Source organism: Falco rusticolus, chromosome 5 (genome assembly GCF_015220075.1).
Source record: "Falco rusticolus isolate bFalRus1 chromosome 5, bFalRus1.pri, whole genome shotgun sequence".
Lineage (NCBI taxonomy): Eukaryota > Metazoa > Chordata > Aves > Falconiformes > Falconidae > Falco > Falco rusticolus.
In genome coordinates, this window is record NC_051191.1 from 76,515,240 (window position 1) to 76,534,579 (window position 19,340).

General features: G+C 37.8%; 1 protein-coding gene across 1 annotated transcript in view; it reads left to right on the plus strand.

Moving 5' to 3' along the window:
* The window catches only part of MPPED1 (metallophosphoesterase domain containing 1), a 65,733-nt gene that overhangs the window by 7,785 nt on the left and 38,608 nt on the right, over nt 1-19,340 (plus strand). Inside the window, exons 2-3 of the mRNA XM_037390478.1 lie at nt 6,949-7,214; nt 12,421-12,602. Of these exons, the coding sequence (XP_037246375.1) occupies nt 7,063-7,214; nt 12,421-12,602 (334 nt within the window). The 5' untranslated portion in view covers nt 6,949-7,062. The remainder of the gene's footprint in view (nt 1-6,948; nt 7,215-12,420; nt 12,603-19,340) is intronic.

Below are 19,340 nucleotides of genomic sequence, written 5' to 3' on the forward strand. Positions count from 1 at the left end.
ACTCCACAGAAGTGGATGCTAGAGCATAGTTCCAAAAAACAAATAATTTCTCTAATTTCCTACTTGCTGTACCTATATAATCTTTTTATGACAGTTAAAGCTAATGAGTATGTTAGTGTTGTTCATAAATAATGAGAGAAACGTGTAATATTTGTGTTTGAGAGCAATGGAAGAAAACTAATTTGAAGCAAAAAATTAATTTCAGTGAAGAATTTTGTCATACCGTATTTGACAGGTCATGATAATCAGCAAAGGAGAACAATGATGCATGTTTTAGCATGGTGAGAAGTATCTTGGGGGATTTTGTTGGTTTTTTTCCCCTAATGCAGGTTAAGGTAATTGTAATTACAGAGAAATAAGAGGTCTTATTTAAGTTACTGATTTTTTTTCATGTTACAAAGCAGATTGCTCAGTGCCCTGTAGGTCTGGGGTTAACAAATATGTGATATATATGTGATGAGGCACTGAAGTGTTCATTGGTAGGTGAAATAGGAGATTCTAAAGAGGAGAAGATAGATCTTTCCTTCGTGTGGAAGGGAGTAGGATTTTGAGGCATGCAAGTAACTCAGAGTGATGCCCCCTGGTTTTGCTTATATGGGTGGGAATAGTTCAGATTCCCAGCGAGAAGATATGGTCACAGAACTGAGTATTATTTGACTGATAACATTTAGCAAATTCGGATTCGCTGGCACAGAAAACCGTCTCAGACATGTTGTAAAAAGACCATCCAAAGAGTCGCCTTAGTAAATCTTGGGATAGGTATAATTTTCAGCAGAAGCCACTGAAGAGGGCAGAGACTGAAGAACAAGATGCTCAAGATCTCTTTCAGTTAAATACACACATAGGCAAAGGTTTTTGAAAATACCATAGTGGAGCATGTGTATTCCAGTTACCAGATAAGGCTCTGAAATCCATGGTAAGAGCCACAGTTAAGAGGGGTTTGTAAAGGTTTTATTCCATTTTTTACCTTTAAGACAACTTTACAGACTTGCAGAGCAATATACCTACATGTTATGCCTTGAGGAGCAGATGGAGCAGTATATGTTGCCATCTCATGGTGCTCACAGAATGGATCAGTGAATATGTTTCATTTTTTTTGGTGGAGATAAATCTCCGTTACAAAACTCACCCTCACTCGTACCTTTATTTGATGCTTAAAAGCAGGGATTTCTTAGCCTGTGTGGGTACGAAGTTAGAGCTGCCCCTCAGTGGGTCTGTGCACGGGGGGCCAGAGGCACACAGACGGGCCGGGGAAGCACGCAGGTGCCAGCCCCACGGCGTGCGCTCTGTCTGTGGCGGGGATGGAGGGCTGCAGGCTTCAAGGCTGTCACCCTGGCACATTGCACCACTGCTAAACTGGCGTTTAGAAAAAATAATGCTCTCAAATGCTGTACTGCTGCTGTGGCTGAAGTAGGGTTAGGTCTTCTAGGAGCTGACCTAGGACTTCTAGGTCACGCCATTCATCATTAAGAACTCTGGGAGGTTTGTGAGGGTGGTGAGCACCTTAAATGGCACCAAGGGTTATTGGACTGTAAATCAGATATCCTTGAAGAGTCTGTTTGTTTTTTAGTGCTGCTGTTTGGCTCTCATTGACACAAATTGCAGGTACGTAAAGCATTTGCTTTGGGAGAAGGGCTCACAAGTGTATATTTCACTTCAATACATTGCAGTTTTATTTGTTTATTTTTTAAATGCAATGGGAAATGTTTCTGTCAACAACAAATCATATTTATGTAGAAAGCCTAATGATTCCACCAGTAGAAATGTGCATGATCGACCTTAAAATCTAAAGTGTTTTGATGACATTTGATTATGCTGCCTTCACTTCAAAGTCCTCATTGGTCAGTTGAGTCCAAACCAGTTGACGAAGGGGAGACATGATGGGTTTGGCTTGCTAGGACTTGCATTCTGTTTCAGAAAATGATGAGGAGAGTGTATCCCTTTGGAAAGACTTTCGTCTGCAGAGTGATTTGCCTGGCTCATCCTTTCCCACAGAATAATGCCTTTTTAGGATTATTTCAGTATTCATTTCCCGATGGCAGAACAGAAGATAGCAGACTAACTCCATTGATTGGCTTTTATCTGGAGTATCTGAAACGGGGATTTTAGACAGCAAAAAACCTTTAGCTTTTTCAGCCTGTTGTTCATAGTAAAGTGATTGCTTTACTGCTTCTAGTATGTTTGCTTATAGCTGGTCAGTCTATAACAAGCTTTTTGGTGGGGGTTAAAATGAAAATAGTAATTTGTGATAATGAAGCCAATCACTAGTGGTTATAGAAGTGTTACTATGACAGTTGGGACCATTGCTGCAGAATATTAGGTAGCGCTTTTTTTCGGTTGAAATAAAGGGTCTATTTCCCTGTGTAAAGGATGACCTGACAGTTTATGAAGAGCATTGTAGCACAGTATAGGGGAAGACCTGAACCCTTGATAAAGCTCTTGGAAAGGTCTCTCCTTAACAGTATCCAAGATTCACAAAAGAAGCAAGTGTGTCACTATGCGGTCTATCACAAACTCTCACGTGCTTCTCTAAGGTGTTTTTACTGCTATTGTCTTACTGGCTTTCCTTGAAAAAATAAAATATGGCTTTGATGTTTTATAGCTGCATGAAAACACCTTTTTTTTCCCCTCTTTTTTTTTTTTTTTGGATACTACATTTCATTTCCTCATGGCCTCCCCAAATCCCAGCTTATCAGACTGTCTGAACGAAGCTAACATGTTTTCTGTAGCTGCTTCTTTGCCACTGATCTTGGTACTGCTGACAATCCTGGCATCCTTTCTTTATGTTATCTCACTGTTATTAGTGCAAAATCTGGCAACTGCCCCTCTTCAACTCTTGTTGGTAGTGTGCTACAGCTGTGTTGTGCTGCTTGACCTCCAGATATTTTGTAATGTAGCAAAGTTAATTGCTCAACAGATAACTCCTTCACAGTTTTCTCTCTTAATTTGTAACTTCTTATTTATTATCATTATAATCAGTATTTTATCTTGGTTTCTAATTATTATTTCAGTGACATCTGCTTAAGACATGTTTTCAAGTCTAGATTCATATTGTGTGTTGCTGGAATAATTTTCAAAAGTCTCAGTGTTGTTTTTAGGCTTAAGACAAAGAGTAGATGATGGAGGGGATAGTGAAGACAATGGAGTGAGATACAGCGAGAGAAAGTGGACATGAAAGTGAACTGAAGGATGAACAGGATAAGGCAGAATCTGTGAGTGAAGAAGTGAGTTTAAAATAAAACATTGGCTTGAAATGGAAAAAATAGAGAAGTAAGATGCATAAAAAGGCTGGAAAATTCATGTAAAAGAGGAAAATAATTATGCCAGCTATGTAAGAAAGCTGTAAGATTAAAATACCAGAAAATTCTAGCTGAAAAAGTAAAAAAAATCTTAATACAAAGCTTTATTTGAGGACCTCATCAAAGGACTTAATTACACGTCTGGGTTCAAGCACCTGCCTAGTCCAGTAGTTCCTCAGGAGAGATGTTGCGATCCACGTAGCTTATGGCAGGATGCAAAGCCTTAAGATGATGGAGCAGTGTCCATTGTACACAGTGGGCTTTGGGTCAGAGCTCTGTGAACATTTGAGCATGTGCTGGAGAAGGCAGCAGAAAAATAATGTATGGAGAACATTCCTGCCATCAGTAAGAAGATGGCTTAGCTGATTTAATAGCTTTTTCTCAGTCTGTGATTCTAACAGCCAGGTTTGTGATATTTATTTTAGTATTCATGTTCTTGCAGTCCATTTTACATTTCTCTGTTTTTCCCTGGCAGACATCCCGCAGCTCCATAAGTCTGGGGGAAGAGGATGGTTAGCATGTTGTTGCTGTGGGGATTTGAGTCTTAATGCTCTGTGTTGGTAATGCTGGGCATATAATTTTAAAACTTGTGTGCTATAGAAGCAGATAATTATTTCCCTGCTGCATTGTATACTCTAGTTTGGGAAAGGAAGACATTTCAGAACACTAAAAGAAAGAAAAAGTTAGGATTTGGGGGTCTATTGGAAATGGAAACAGAAAGAGGGGAGTAATGGGTGTCAGTCTGGTTATCAGTCAAGCTGGAAAGAGACAGCTTGTTCTGTCGAACACCAAGAATGTTAGTAGTCAGCCAACCACTTATGCAGGAAGAAAACCCTAGACTGAAAGGTAAGGTTCAAAGACATCTGTGTATGTTTCTGAAATGAGGTTGAATTAAGCTTGCTATTGAATTATGCTTTTACTGATTATGTGTGCTACATATCTGATTTTTGTTTAGCACAGGCTATTCATACGATTGCTAGTTGTTATATTTGTATTGCAGGATCTGCCTCTTTTCCAGTCTTGGATGCTTTTTATGTGTTCAGGATTGACACTGGGTGACTCTCATTTGGCAGAAAGCTTAGCAATGCTGTGTCATATCTTTTTTCCCCTTTCCCCTCCCCCCCTTCTTTTTTCTTAGCTCAAGTGAAACATATCTTACTGTTTTCTGCATGTTTATGTGGTGAACTTCTTGCTGAGTATCTGCGGCTAGCACCCTCTCAAGCTGACCCATGGTGTGATTCACAGACTCTCCCATGTGCAAGGATTGACTCCCTGCTTAAAAGAACTCTTCAGCACTAAAGGATTTATCAACGGTGTGCTGGCTGTGGTTTGTTTCTGTCCGCAAACAAATTTGTTCTTTTGAGTTAGTTTGTGTTGGTAAGGGCTGTTTCCACTTAGCTGAAACAGGAAGCAAAGCTTAAGAGTGAATATTGGGATACCTGCATACATCTGCTGTTTCTGCAGCAGATTTGATGTACAACTTGAGAGAATAAAAGAGAGATAATAAAAGAGAGGACCCAAAGAGGAGGCTGATAGAAGCCGGTTTCTCAGCTGCTGCGAGCTCCTGAGAACTTACTCAGGCCAAAGAGAGATTCTAGGTCCCTAAGGCAGTGCCTTAACTCCTTTGTAACTGCAGTTCAGTTGTGTGTAAAGCGGGCATAATCCCTGAATTATAAAACAAGTCTGTGTTTTTCAGGTAGTTTGAAATCCTTATGTAGAGCTGTGGAATCATAAATTATTAATCTTGCTGGAGAATATTTCTAGAGGTCACCAGTTCTAATAGTTCCTTTCAAACAGAAGTAGGTTCACTTAGAACAGTTTGCCCCCTATAAAATCTCTGACCTTGCCTATTCAAACTTCTTTACAAATGCATCATTTAATACAGGAAGCTCCTCAGGGAGGGTTCTTCACATCTGCCATCATAATTTCTTATTTCCTAAATGCAGCAATTTGTACTTGATTATTCTTACAGGGATCGTGCCTCCCTTCCCTCCTCCTGCTCTGGCACATTCTTTTGTGCTGCTGCTTGTTCCATAGCCTGAACATGGCATCTGAGAACGTATGAAATCCAAAATTGTCTTTGTTGTTATCTTACCATTTCCTTACCACTCAAATCTAGGGGAGGGCATGAAGGAAGCTGCTCTTTTATTCTCAGACTGTTTCCCTGCAGGTTGTTAGTGACAGCAAGTTGTCATCATTTTACAGCCATTCAACAAGTAACAAAACTGAGCTGAATCTCTTATTTCAGTTTCTTAAGAACAAGATTTCCCCAAACAAAAATACACCACCACTTCTTGGAGCACTTAACATCTGTCGTAGTTAAGCAAAGGACTGAGGCCCAGATTTTTAAAGATGCTTATGTGCTTGACTGCCACTAGAACTGAACTGGACCTAATTACCTGTAAATAGCTTTAAAAATTTGAGTGACTACGAAGACCTCTCTCACCCATCACTCTTGGCAGCAGTCCCTTCAGAATGGAAGTAAGGCACATCAGCAAGGTCGCACAAAATACGTGTAGTCCTGCTTTCCAGAAACTGCATGTATTAAGTGAATTTCTGCATTCTAGCATGGTTTTTCATGAAATACATCTTCTGAAGCAGATTACTTGTATTCCCTAGAAGGGCCCTTGCTTGCATGAAAGTAAATATTTAAGACTGACAACTTTTAAAAAGGATGCAAAATTATACTGTAAAAATATCCACCTTTATAGCTTATAATCCATTTTTTATTAAAACTGGGAAATAAAAGTAAAATTCACATTTAAATTACTTTCTGCTGTTTCTAGGGGATACTCTTTGCATTCCACTTGGTTTCACTTTGCTGTTCCTCTACCCATTTTCAGTGCTGCTGTTCTAGACTTGCATAACCTTCAGGGAAAAATTTATTCCCAAACATAAAACCTGTATGTATTTTACTTTTTTTAATATTTAATAACATTTAACTGTGTGTTAGCCTTGGAATCACTTTCTTTTCCAGTGAATCCAGAATGCTGGGCTAGTGCTGACAAAGAAGAGAATGTGTTTGAAGGGGGAGCCTTTCATATCTTCATCAGGAGCTCCTTCAGTAATACCATAAAATCAGGAACGAGTGCACAGAAGGCCGTTTGCTCTGTTCCTTAGGATGTAAAGAGCAACCACTTGAAATGTTTCCCCGTAATAAATGGTGCAGACTTTCTCAAGAACTGATTAAACTGATTCTTGTTTAATTAACTTGCGTTTTAGTCATGCACAGCTGTGTGTTCAGTTTCAGGTTTGGTGGGGGTTTTTTTTGGAAGGAGGATGGGGAGTAAACATTCAGCAATGCAATAAAAAAAGGAAGTAAATGATTGTGCTGAAGAAACTTTATTATTTAATGTGCTATTCTGAATGTCTGCCATGTCTTTCAGATTTGTATTAATACAAATGTCTGAAATAATTGACCAAGTTGCCCCTGTGTACTTCAGCAGGTTTACTTCTAGTCCCTGTTTCCCACCCATAAGTAAAGTATGTTCATCAGATTGCTGAGTTGGAAAGCTTTGTGATGAGTTTTTGAGCTGTGTGTCTTCATCCCTCCATATCCCCCCTTCATCTTCATCTCATATTAAATAAAGCAAATTCCAAATAGATTAACTGTTAAAAGTTATGCTCCATCTCTTCAATCTGCTTTTAGGTTTTTCAAAGGGGAGTGTGCTGATTAGGTAAGGAGATGTCATGGTCTTCTTCCATCGATGTAGGAAGATAGCAGATATGATTGCCTGAAAAAGCCCAACTACACAGTGCAAGCATGGCTTTCGCCCAGTCGCACATTATGGCAGCTAGAAGGCATCAGCACAGTAGACTCATAATTGAAGTGGATGAGTACAGCTCCAACCCCACACAGGCTTTCACGTTCTACAACATTAACCAGGGACGTTTTCAGCCCCCACATGTGCAAATGTAAGTATTATAGTTTTGTTATTGCTCTAGCACAGCCTTGTGAATTGTTATTGCCTTGTCGATGTGGTATTTGATGGACCAGTCAAAAAGAATTCAAAGAACACTGTTTTGCTGCCTTTCTAATAATAATTACTACAATGATACAAAATCGGTCCATTTGGAAAGTGTAAGTACTTTGTTAAAGGATGGGAGAAAGATCACTCCACTAGCCTATCTTTAATACATAGTACTTATGTATTAGAAATAAACAACAAGCAGTGGTAATAAAATAAGAGATGCTACAAGGATGATGCTTTCTGCAATCTTAATAATGTTTGTTTGTATTGTGCACTTACTTATTGATGTAAATAGCTGTTGAAAATACCAAGCCTGTATCTGTACAACACATACTGTTTGGTTAGTTATATTACAGCTACATACAAGGGAAAAATCACATCAATAAATAAAATAGTGTGGGCACCCATCCGAAAACTTACTTTCATACCGATGTGCTGAAGATGCCAAGTGCTTAAAAGAGTAATTAAAATAATGTGTTTGTTTCTGACTTCTTATATAATGACAACATCAGTAAAATTAACTGCTCTAAATGATTTACTTGTAATGTAAAGTGGAGAATTATAATTACAAAATGAAACCTGCCATAAAGTTTAAAGCCAGAAGGAAGAGCAAAACAGTAAAGCTATTATAAATAAATTAAGTATAAAATTCTACTGTAAAATATTTTTATAGGGAATAAAAATGTCTGCACCATTTTACTGTGTTTCTTAAAGAGAGCAGCAGCCTTATCTTTTGATCAGAAGGCTGGTTTTTGGTTTTTTAAAGGATTTTTTTCCTTTAGGAAGACTGAATAAATAATCACCTCATTCACATTTTTGGTATTTAATACGATTTGATAATTTACAAACATAGGCCATGATTTCTGCGCTTAAAAACTCAGTAGTTATGACTGGTTGAATGCTATGTGTTGATTTAGTGAATGCTTACATATATTCTTTGGCATAAATTAGGTATTGTATTAAAAAAATCTGAAGACAAACATATACCAGGGTGGTGAGCAAACGGTCAGTTTTTGGGGGCAGTGTATTAGCTTATGGTCTGTGTTGGGGTTTTTTAGATACTACTGAAATGCAAACAGTAAAATGAGTTGAGTGTTAGCACTAGGAAACATCTTTTGTTTATAGAGCTGGCAAATGGTAGCAAAAGTGCAGACAAACAAATGTGGGTTCAGAAATACTTACATGAATGAAAATGCTAAATGCAGGTTGCTTTATTTGTTGAGGCTTAGCTATTCTTTGTGAATATTCAGACAGTTCCTGGGCACTCGTGAATTTGTTCACTGGTCTTAAAAGCTGAAATGTTTTTTACAGGGCTGAAAATAAGTTATTTACTAGTATCCACTTATTACTCAACAATATACTGTTTAAAGTTCTTAACTAGTAACAAATCATATTACCAGAGAGCTTAGACAACCAGCTGCATTGATAGAAGTTCGGCACCTAAGCAAGTAGTTGAAAATAAGCTATTCTTAGAAAATGGTTCCTCAGAAGAGTTTAGCAATCTCTCATGAATGATTAATACTATTGAAGAAGCTTGTGCAAATAGAAAAACAGGCTAAATCAATTGAAACATTTACCACAATCTGACCTACTCTTTCTCTTGGTACAGAAATTGTAAATAACGTTTCTGAATACCAGCAGGATTGCTTTTGCCTCCTACCAATGAATAGAATAGTAACAAAGAAGGGAAAAGTAGACATCAAAAGTGTAACAAAAGCATCTTTTATTTACATGATTGTTACAGGTGAAATCTTAGTCCTGCTTTATAGTCTGTGCGAGTTTTGCCATTGGCTTCAGGGAGTTGAGGGCTTTGCCATGTCTTTGTGTATAGTTCAAAATACCTAGATTAGTGATCTTGCAGGCAATCATAAACAGATCTCACACAGACCTGTTAACATCTGAACTCATACTAAACTACTTTAACCACAGGGTTTTTTTTGTGCTCCTTTTCTTCAGAATTCAGTCTTGCAGCTCTTCCTTGGTCCTCTGTGCAGTTTCATGTTTGCTGTTTCACTTTTTAGGACACATAACATACTGCCAGCCCTTTCCTAGCCCCATCTTAGTCTGGCATCCCTGTGCTTGTGAGATGACTGACAACGAGTGGTAAATTTCGCCAGCATTTTTAAGTCCGTCAGTTGTTTCTGGAAAGTTCCTGTCTTGCTCCTTTGTGAAACCACTGAAATCTAGTGTATAAACTTAACTTCTGGCAGTGTTTTTTCTCTGAGATTTTTTAACTTTGCTCTTCAGTTTCTCTGGAAGTTTTCATACTGATTTAAAGAAAAACAAAAGCATTTTCATGAAAATAATCAGCAGATCTTTATTCCTTTGCTCATGCTGCAAGCAGTGCATTGGGTGTTGGTGTAACAGCTGCTGTGGGAATGTGTTACACAAGAATATGGGGATTGAGCCTTCAGAAATTATTTCCAGTAATACAACTTAGATGCGTTTGTGAAACTTGACATATGTTTTTACCTATGTACAGCCTCAGTGTGTGCATATCACTTCAATGTGAAAAATCTGCATCTCATTTATTTGCTTTTTTGTATTGATGCCTTTTTCCCATGAAAATTCTCTGGTCCATTGCACAGGATTTAAAAGTTATACATACCTCAGCAACCTGGAAAATGCTGTCCACATCTTCCCCGTCCCCATCCAAACTGTAAGAAAAAGCATGTGTATTATGTGCTGCATGGGTTGCCATGGTAAGTCTGTTGTTTTTTCCATTCAGCTTCAGAGGAGCAATATGTGAAATGCATGCTGCTCCCCAACACCCAACTTACTGCTGTGCTGAGCTTTAAAAGATTTCTGAAGGAGAAGAAGCACCTGCTTTAAAAGTTACCCTACCATGAAAAGTCAAAAAGTGGTATTTTAAACCAGTGCATATCCTTATCTTGTGCCAGGGTAGTATGCATAATTTAAAGCTGGCTTACTAATTATGACCTGCAAGTCACTTTGGGAAGTGCTGGGCAGGGAGAGCAATAATCAGAAATTTTTTTACTGAACTGGTGTTGAATCATTTTAGTTTGAATGGCTGCAATGGTAGCCAGGGTCACCTCCTCATCAGTTTCATCCAGCCATCCCAGTTCTTCTTGTGGAGGAGCTCCATGAACTGAATGCATTACCCTTCACACAACTCGCACCTTATGGCAAGCCTCACCCACTAGTCTAAACCCCACCATTCACCATCCGTATTCCTTTGCACCCCTGCTACCTCCGCTCACCACTGATGGAGCTCACTCTATGGCAGTTCTCCAAAACAGAGGCATTTTTAACATGCAGTGGCAGTCATGCAGCTGCACTGTTTGAGGTGTGACCTCCTATGCTTAACTTCCCCTGCATCTAACTCTCGGTTTTTTCCTGCACCCTTCTACATGTGCCTGTGGTCCTCTCGCAACATACACACTCCCTCAGCCCTGTACACAGTGTTTGCAGCTGCTCTCTCAGGGTCCAGATGTTCCACTCTTTGTCAGCCAACTTCTACAATTTCCAGTACGTGCTTGCTTACATATCCCACTAGTATGTACATACTGCTGTGTATTCATTAGGTATGATTTGGTCACAGCTGGTTTTACTCCTTACTTCGTGTTTGGTTACTTTTTGCTCAAAACCGGAACTTCAGAAAGACAACTACAAGATACTTGTACTAAAAGGCTGTTTCTCCAGTACTGCTGTAAAAAGCCCAACATTTCTGCTTCCTAAAAAGGTATAGAAGAGATGGGTACAAAATAATTTGTTCATACTCTAGTTTTGTAGTTATATTAGTTATATTATATATACTATATAGATAGTAAAAAATACTAAGTACTTTTTCTGCATTTAACAAGATTGGCATGTTTTAGATTTATTCCTCACTCTCACTAATCTTGTGAAGTCGTCGAAAAGACCTCAGTTTACCTGCCTATAAATTTCATAGAATTCTTTGACTTAGAGAAGAGATTGCATGATTAAAGATTATCTTATGTCTTCCAAGCAATAAAATGCCTTTTGAAAATTTACCTAGTAAACAGGGATACTGTTGTTAATAGGAAAGATCTGTTAAATTTTTTTCTGAGTTTATTTATATAAAAGTAAGCTTCTGAATTGAAGCACAACCAGAAAGTGATAGGAATAGTATTACATACTGCAACAGTGAACAAAACTAATTTTATTTTTCCTTTCAAAATAAATGTCGTAGAAGTAAAATAATTCATAACAATTCTATATATCTCTCTGGCTTCTAGTGACATAAATATAACTCTTGCATTTCTGGCTTTTTGATTTTATTCCACCAGAATTCCCTAACTGGAATAGCAGATATGGTATAGCTGCATATAAATACATTTGCTTCTATACATTCTAACAAAAAATGGATTGAGGGTAAAAAGATTGACTTGAAAATAAGTATTCCTCATATAGCAGAGAGGTGTTCTCTGCTTTCCTCTGCTAAATCATAAGTAGGTCTCATCAGACTGTGTCAGGTCTTTTCATTCCCTCAGTTTTGAATATTGAGATCGGGCTGTGAACAATGCAGCCTCACCCCTCACAGCATCTGAGCTTACTTAGTGCAATTAAGCCCAGAAAGTTGCCACCTTTGTCCTGGCAATAGTCAGGCTTGAACGTACATTTACGGCTGTTGTCAGGAGAGTTCTTATGTTGCTTTGCATTAACACGCTAAAACATATCTCCAAAATGTGTTAATAAAATTTGCTGGAATTACATAACTTGCAGAAAAAGGTTATAATTAGAAAAAAATGCATTTAAATGTATGTATCTAAATGTATCTAAAGTATGTATCTAAAATAAATCTTTTCCCTGTGTACCATGTAATGATATTTAGACAATGAAATGGGGTAGTGCTATTCCTTTGAAACTGGCAGTGCCTTTGGTTTATTTGTAAGTATTTGTGTCAGAGTTACAGCCATAGTCCAGTCTCTTTTCCTTAATCTCTGTAATTTAGTCCATCTACCCAATAAATACTGAAAATGTTGTGAACATCCAGAATTTCTACACCTCCCATTAGTGATAGGTTTGTTTTAATAAATCCCTGCATTCAGACAGATCTAGATGTCTGTGTAATGTTTTGTAAAGGTAAAAAATACATTAGAATTGCAAAGTAGACACTAAGAAGTACATAAGAACTTCATAACCTTGTTGTGATGCATTTCCTACAGGGTTGATCCGGTGCCCCATGATGCTCCCAAACCTCCAGGATATACACGATTTGTCTGCATTTCTGATACTCACTCAAGAACTGATCCCATCCAGATGCCATATGGAGATGTGTTAATACATGCTGGTGATTTTACTGAGCTGGGACTTCCTAGTGAAGTAAAAAAATTCAACGAGTGGCTAGGTAGGTATTGAATTCTGTGTGGATTTGAAAGTAAATTTGTTTACTGGTTGTATCTACCTCTTCTGCCTCCCAGTAAAAACCATCATGCACTCAGAAATGATGAATATTAAATTGACTTTTAAATTTGAATGGCAATGAGCAGGAATCAGATTGATTTTTTTTTTTTTACAAATATTTTTGCATTTTTTAAAATGAGTAAATTAGATTTGTGAGACTATTCATCTGTTCTGCCTTCACACTCTCAAGTGTACATTAAGCAAATTCTTGGTGTTAGCAACAATTTAAGTCAGTAGGCCTTTAATGATTTACATAAAACCTCTTACATACCTTGTTATGGCTTTGCTTCTTTGCAAAAAAAGTTGTTGTGACTGAAAACATTTGTCTGTTTAACCCCCGAGGCTCGTAGTTTTTTTTTTTATCTGAGGCTCAGCTGCACCACAGCGATGAATTCCAAACAAAGCAAAATGTGTGCCTGTGGTTGCTGTCTTGGATGTAGCAGACCAGATGTAGATGCCTTCTGTAGGCAACTGTTGGCATTGGTAACTAAAATTCTGTTCCACTGGGCAAGAGAATGGTGATTTACATGTGCTTCTGCAATATTTTGTATATGCTAAAAAAAATGACAGTGAAAATTGGAAAGCATACACTGTATCCAGACAAAAACCCTGATCAGTATTGTTCCTGCAGCAGTGCGGATACCTTAATTTAGAATGAAAATGGCTTCTGGATTCTGATACTTCATTAATAGTAGAAGGGCAAGAGGAAATGAAGAAGTTGGAGAGAGAAAGGACAAGAGTAATGGATTTCAGTTCTTAAGTTGATTTTCTTTTCTGTAGTTGGTATTTCTGCATTTTTCCTGTCTTTTTTTGCTACATAATACAGCATTCCACACTGGGAAGGCACAAAGCAGACAGATGCATGTAGGCTGAAATGGAATATAAAAAAAAGTCAGGACTTCACAATTTAAATAAATATTTGCTAGCAAATAATTATCAGCAAAGCTGACAAATATTTGAGCTTGGGAACCCAATAATGTGTCCCACATAGAACAATTGTGTTGTTCTGTGAGTGTTAAGGTAGGGGCAGCATGTGGAAGTAACACGCTCTCTTATAGTGCCCTCACCTCTTGCTCTGTACCCAAATTAAACCGTTTGGTTGTAAAACAGAAAGCAAATTTTAATCCCATTTTGTAAGTCTCTACCATATATTATAATAACATACTAAAAATAGCATATAAAGATTATACAAACCATATGGTTATCCCTTCTAAATAATACCCATTTTAGTTATCTGCTGGTGTGGGAAGAAAAGTGCTTTGGGATATTGCTAGTGAGCAAGGATGGGGGCTACACATATTACTTGCCACACAGTTTTTGTCTCTCTAGTTCTCCATCTGCCTCCCTGCTGGTCACAGCTGTACAGTGTTCTGAAGAAGTCTGTAAGCTGAAATCCTCTCAGTATCGTAGGGAGATTTCCCAGGGCATTTCTGTGATGGTCTCTTCATCATTTTTATTCCAAAAGAAGGCTTAATTTTCTGACTTTTCAGGCATGCTTCCAATTTCATGGTGGTGTGCAGTTTGGGAAAAGGTGATCTTGGTAGTTTGAGTTAGAGTTTTGAAAGAGCATCTTTGAGGTATGCAAATTTATTAAGTTAAAGATTTTTTTTGGTTTCTTGGCAATTTGAAAAAATGGGAAACGTAACTTAATTTTTTAATTTGTTCTGGAAAGTCCAATAGAAAAACAGTTTGGCATCACTACATATGTTTCATTCAGTTAGCATTTAAACTTTTGTTCCAGTTTAAAACTGTAAACTTTTTTTTAAAATTGCAGTGAATGAGATTTCAAAAGAGAAACCTTAGCTTTTTAAAAAGTTATCTTTTGTTTTAAATGAACAATTTATCAACTGTTGAATACCTTGGGTGTTTGCAAAATCTATAGTGAATGGTTAAAAGTGTTCTCTTTAAGAGGAAGAAATTTCAAAATTTTTTGCTGGGTGTCTGTTTTGTTGTGAAAGGCACTAGTTTCCAACAATTCTGATTTTTCTAGATAGCTGCTTCTACTACCTGCAGTGATTTTGCAATTCCAGCCTACCTAACCTTCTCCTTCTTCATTGTCTTAACATTTTACTAGTTTCTTGAGAAAGTAATTGATGGACTCTGGCATAGACTTTTACCTCCACCATTGTTCTTACCTGCTGCTGCCAAATTTGCCTCTCCACTCCTTTGTCCCATAGCACAGGTCTTACCTTCCCACTTAGTTATTTTCTTCTATGTCAAATCTATGTCTTTTGCCATTATTACACTATAACTTTGTTTATGCTTGTAGTAAACGCTATAGAATATTTGGTACACATTCCCTTTGTTTCAGCTTCCTCTTAGGCACTAGATACGTATCCTACTGCTGTTTTTGCTCCGTATCTTCATGGGTAGCATTGATTCCTCCTACCGTTTAGCTTTCTTTTCCATCATACCCTCTTGGGTCTGTGCCATTCTGGACTATCTGCCTGTTTCATCTTTTTAGGAGGCCCTTCAGCAAGTCAGATTTGTCTTTCTGCTCTACATAAACTCTCTGTGCCTGTCTGATGCAAAGTATATTTTACATTAACATCATTAAGTTCCATGGACCTTATGGTTATTTTGAGCACATGCTCAAGTGTGCTAATAGAGGCACGTTGGCTTGCTGAGTCATACCCTAAAATATGTTCTCTCTTTTTTAGGCTAACAGTATGTGGGTACACAGGAAGGCCTGTACCAGCTCAGATGATGTCTCTCTCGCTCAGTATTGTCTTTGACTGTGGCTAGCAGCCAAGGTGCTCTGCTTTGTCTGCCCCTTAGTCACCTAGTTTTACACTTTTTATCATCTGATCCCTAAAGCCCTCCATTTCATTTTGTTTCACTTCATTCTTTTTGGTAATTAGTTGTTTTCTTTCACTTTTCTTTTCCTTGAAGCCCCTTCCCGCTTTCCAGGGAGTAATTTGGGGTTTTACTAGAGCTAAGACTGCTGCCTAACCGTATGGAGGAGATGAAATGCTAGTGATAACTGGATGTGCATGTCTTCTCAGCTTTCTGTGGTAGGCAGTCCAAGGACTTCCTAAGCCACAGCATTACTTTGTATTTAATATACAGATTTTTCTTTGAGTCTTTTCATTGCCTTTTGGATCTATGCAGATTTTGAGCGCCAACTCAATCTTGTGTAAGGGTTCACAACATGATTTGGATTGTGTGAAGAACTTTGCTTATTTTGAATGTCTTACCTACTAGTTTCATTGGGTATTTCCTAATACTGGAAGAAGCAAATGAACAATTTCAATTTTTGTTCAGCTTAAGAATTTTTAGGCTCTTCCATATCTGCCCTGAAGATACTGTTCAGGCTGAAGACTGTTTAGAAGTCCTTAAATGCCTTTGATCATCTATGTCACTCTTAGTATCTCTTTGTTCTATATCCTTTTTAAAATGGTGAGACCAGAACTGCACATGATCTGAGAACACCATAGATTTATCCCCTGGCATAATGAAATTTCCTGGTTGTTCTCTTTTCCTTTTTAGTCTTCTGGATTATTCTGTTTTTATTTTTGACTGTGACTGAACAATGAGGTTGCATTTTCATAAAATTGCCTATTATAACTCTATGAACTCCTTCCTGAATGGAAATACCTAGTTCAGAACCCATCAGTGTGTATCTATAGTTGGTATATTTTTTCCAGCACTTGAATTATTCTACATGAATTTATATTCAGTTTCATCTGTCCTCTTATTGCCCAATCATGCAGTATCATGTACTTTTGCAAGTCAGATTTCTATTTTGCTACCCTTGTTCAGGGTAGCTTAGAAACAGAAGGGAAAAAGGTATGAATAGTCAGTTTACAAAGCCTGCCAATGGTACCAACCTGGTTATTTCCCTCCCTTCTTTTCCTGAATTGACTGTCTGCTGTTTTTATATTTAATCTTTTCCTTTTTTTTAACCTAGTTTCTTCTGTGACTGTGTTGTTCTTCCAAGTTTGAAAATCTGATTCTGGAGAATCAGGAAAAATGAAGTACAAAATATGTATTATGATAGGGCCAAATGGGAGGCCATGAGGCCAGTGAAACTTTCTAATGACATTATAAGGATGCATGGTATGACAGCTTTGAACATATGCTAATTTTTCAGTATGTCCAGGAGGCTTTAATGACATCACTTTAAACAGCCAAAAATAATTCAGAGGAGTTTTTTCTAAATACATGGTCCTATTAGAGCAGGTCCTAAGGAGGCCATGAAAATGATCAAAGGGATGGAACACTCTCTTGTGGAGCAAGGCTGAGAGAGCTGGGGTTGTTCAGCCTGGAGAAGAGGAGGCTCCAGGGAGACCTTATTGTGGCCTTTCGATGTATAAAGAGGACTTAGAAGAAAGATGAAGAAACACTTTTTACCAGGGCCAGCAGTGACTTGACAAGGGGCAGAAGAGGGTAGATTTAGAGGGTATAAGGAAGAAATTTTTTTACAGTATGGGTGGTAAGACATGGAACAGGTTGCCCTGAGAGCTTGTGGATGTCCCATAATTGAAAATATTCAAGGCCAGGTTGGATGGGACTTTGAGCAACCTGATGTAGTGAAAAATGTCCCTGCCCATGGGCAGGGGAAGGTTGGACTAGATGATCTTTAAAGGTCCCTTCTCACCCAAACCATTCTCTGATTCTATGTAGTCAACACAAGATAAGGTAGATTATATAACATATATCAAGCTCACTATGCACTGTAACTTTCCTTGTCCTCAACTTTTTAATTATTTTTGGTTTTGTTGTTGTCTACCTGCATATAAATCTAATGTGTTGTAGGACAAATACAAAGACACATGTCCTCCTTTAGTGAACTTATCAAATAACGACTCCAAAACCATCTCTATTTTTTATCTCCCATATTGTTGGCAGTGGAAATTGCCTGCTTGGCTCAGTTGCTCTTGTAATTCTCCTTGCTCAAGTCTGTAATATCATTTCCAAATTGTGTATGCTCCAGGACCCACTGTCACTTTGAGCTTGTGGGTTACTTTCCTGGAAATTCTAACTAAACAGCTGATCTGTGATACAAGCTCCAACACATACTTCCATGTTCTCGCTGAGAATTCTTTTCTGTGCATGGATTGGAAAGATTACTTAAACTAACACATTTTATAATGTCCATTGTTTCAGTGTGTTTGCTTGAGATTTTCCAATGTCAAATACAGTCTTCCTATTTGACATTCAAGTTCAGGCAAAATTTGAAACAAAAAAATAGAAGGTGGCTTTGCATTGTAGTGGAAAATAGTAATTAGCTCTTTAGAGTATTTTCCTGATAATGTTAATCTTACTTGCATATTGTACACATACACGAAAAATGGATTAAATTATTTGACATGCACTTCAGGAATTGTCCTGGGCAGATCCTGCTCAAGGGATAATACTTTTATTTCAGAGTAAAAGGTATTTTAGAGCGAAGATGCCTTCTCAGCTATACTAACTAGTACAACTAGAATTACCTGCTTCTAGTATTAGATTGTGGAACAAAATCAGCTAATTTTGGTCAATAAATGTCATCTGTACTTTTAAGTTCTTGATAAAAAATAAAATATCTTCAGAACAGCCTGAAGCATTAGACTTAGCTTTACTTCTGCTTTACTGTTCAATCTTGCAAAATGATGGTAGTTATTTTTCTTCCTCTCTTAACAGGTATTTTATATTTTTAGGTTCAATAATGCTCACATTTACAACAGATTAAAATCATGTTGAAGAAGGAAAAAGAAATCAGCTTCAGAGCAGCAAAAGAAATTAGAATTTATAAATTGTAGTCATGCCATTTTGACCATCGGTAATTACACTATTTTTATGTTAATGCAGAAACCCCTTGAAAGAAGTATTTAAGCACTAATTATCTATTTACAAAAGAATGGCTTTGGAAATGCAGTGAAAAACATTGAGCTGTGTAGGGATTTAGAACAGATGTCATTTTTAAAAGACTGGGCATACTAAAAAAAGTGTTGGTTTTTATTGCATTTCTTAAATGTGTGATGGCTCAGATCCGTTTATACGTTAAGGCTCAGGCAGTATAGCACAGAAAACTGCACTGCAACACACTCTTCCAGTATTTCTCCAGTTCTGGGGAGCTAGTATGTCCTGAAGATTTCTGAATGTTAAACTGTCTGATGGGAGTCTCAGGAAATATTTAAGCTGCTTCCCTGTATTGGGCAGATGACCCAGAACAACTGTTTTCCAGATACTCCTTCTGCGCTAGTGGTGAGAAGCCGTAGAAGCTATAGAGGAGCAGTAGATACTAAAGGATTTTTCCTTCATCCCTCCTTCCAAACAGATGCATGCTTTCGGGAGGTTTCTTGCACTTTGTACTAATCCTGAGGTTGTGTCTTTCCACTGATGGAGTTTCTGGCATGACTCACTTAAAAATGTCCTGTGATTTTTCGTAAGTATTGAGATCCCTAACCACCCAAAATAAGCAAGTGAGTAAAAATACCCAGTCTTATTCCAGACCAGCAGACAAGTGTAGTTTTAGGAAGGTAGTGTGGTCCAGAAGCGTAGAGAGCAATCGGAGAACTGAAAGATCTGGAATGTGATTCTGTGAACTGTCATTGCCTCTGGCGGAGATATTTGAAAGAGCCCGAGGAAGACAGGCAACCAAATTCTAGTTAGTCCTCTTCAGATTTGACAGCCTCTTTATTGTTCCCTCTTGTGAAATTGTGAAAATGATGTTTGATCCACCTACCACATGAATGTG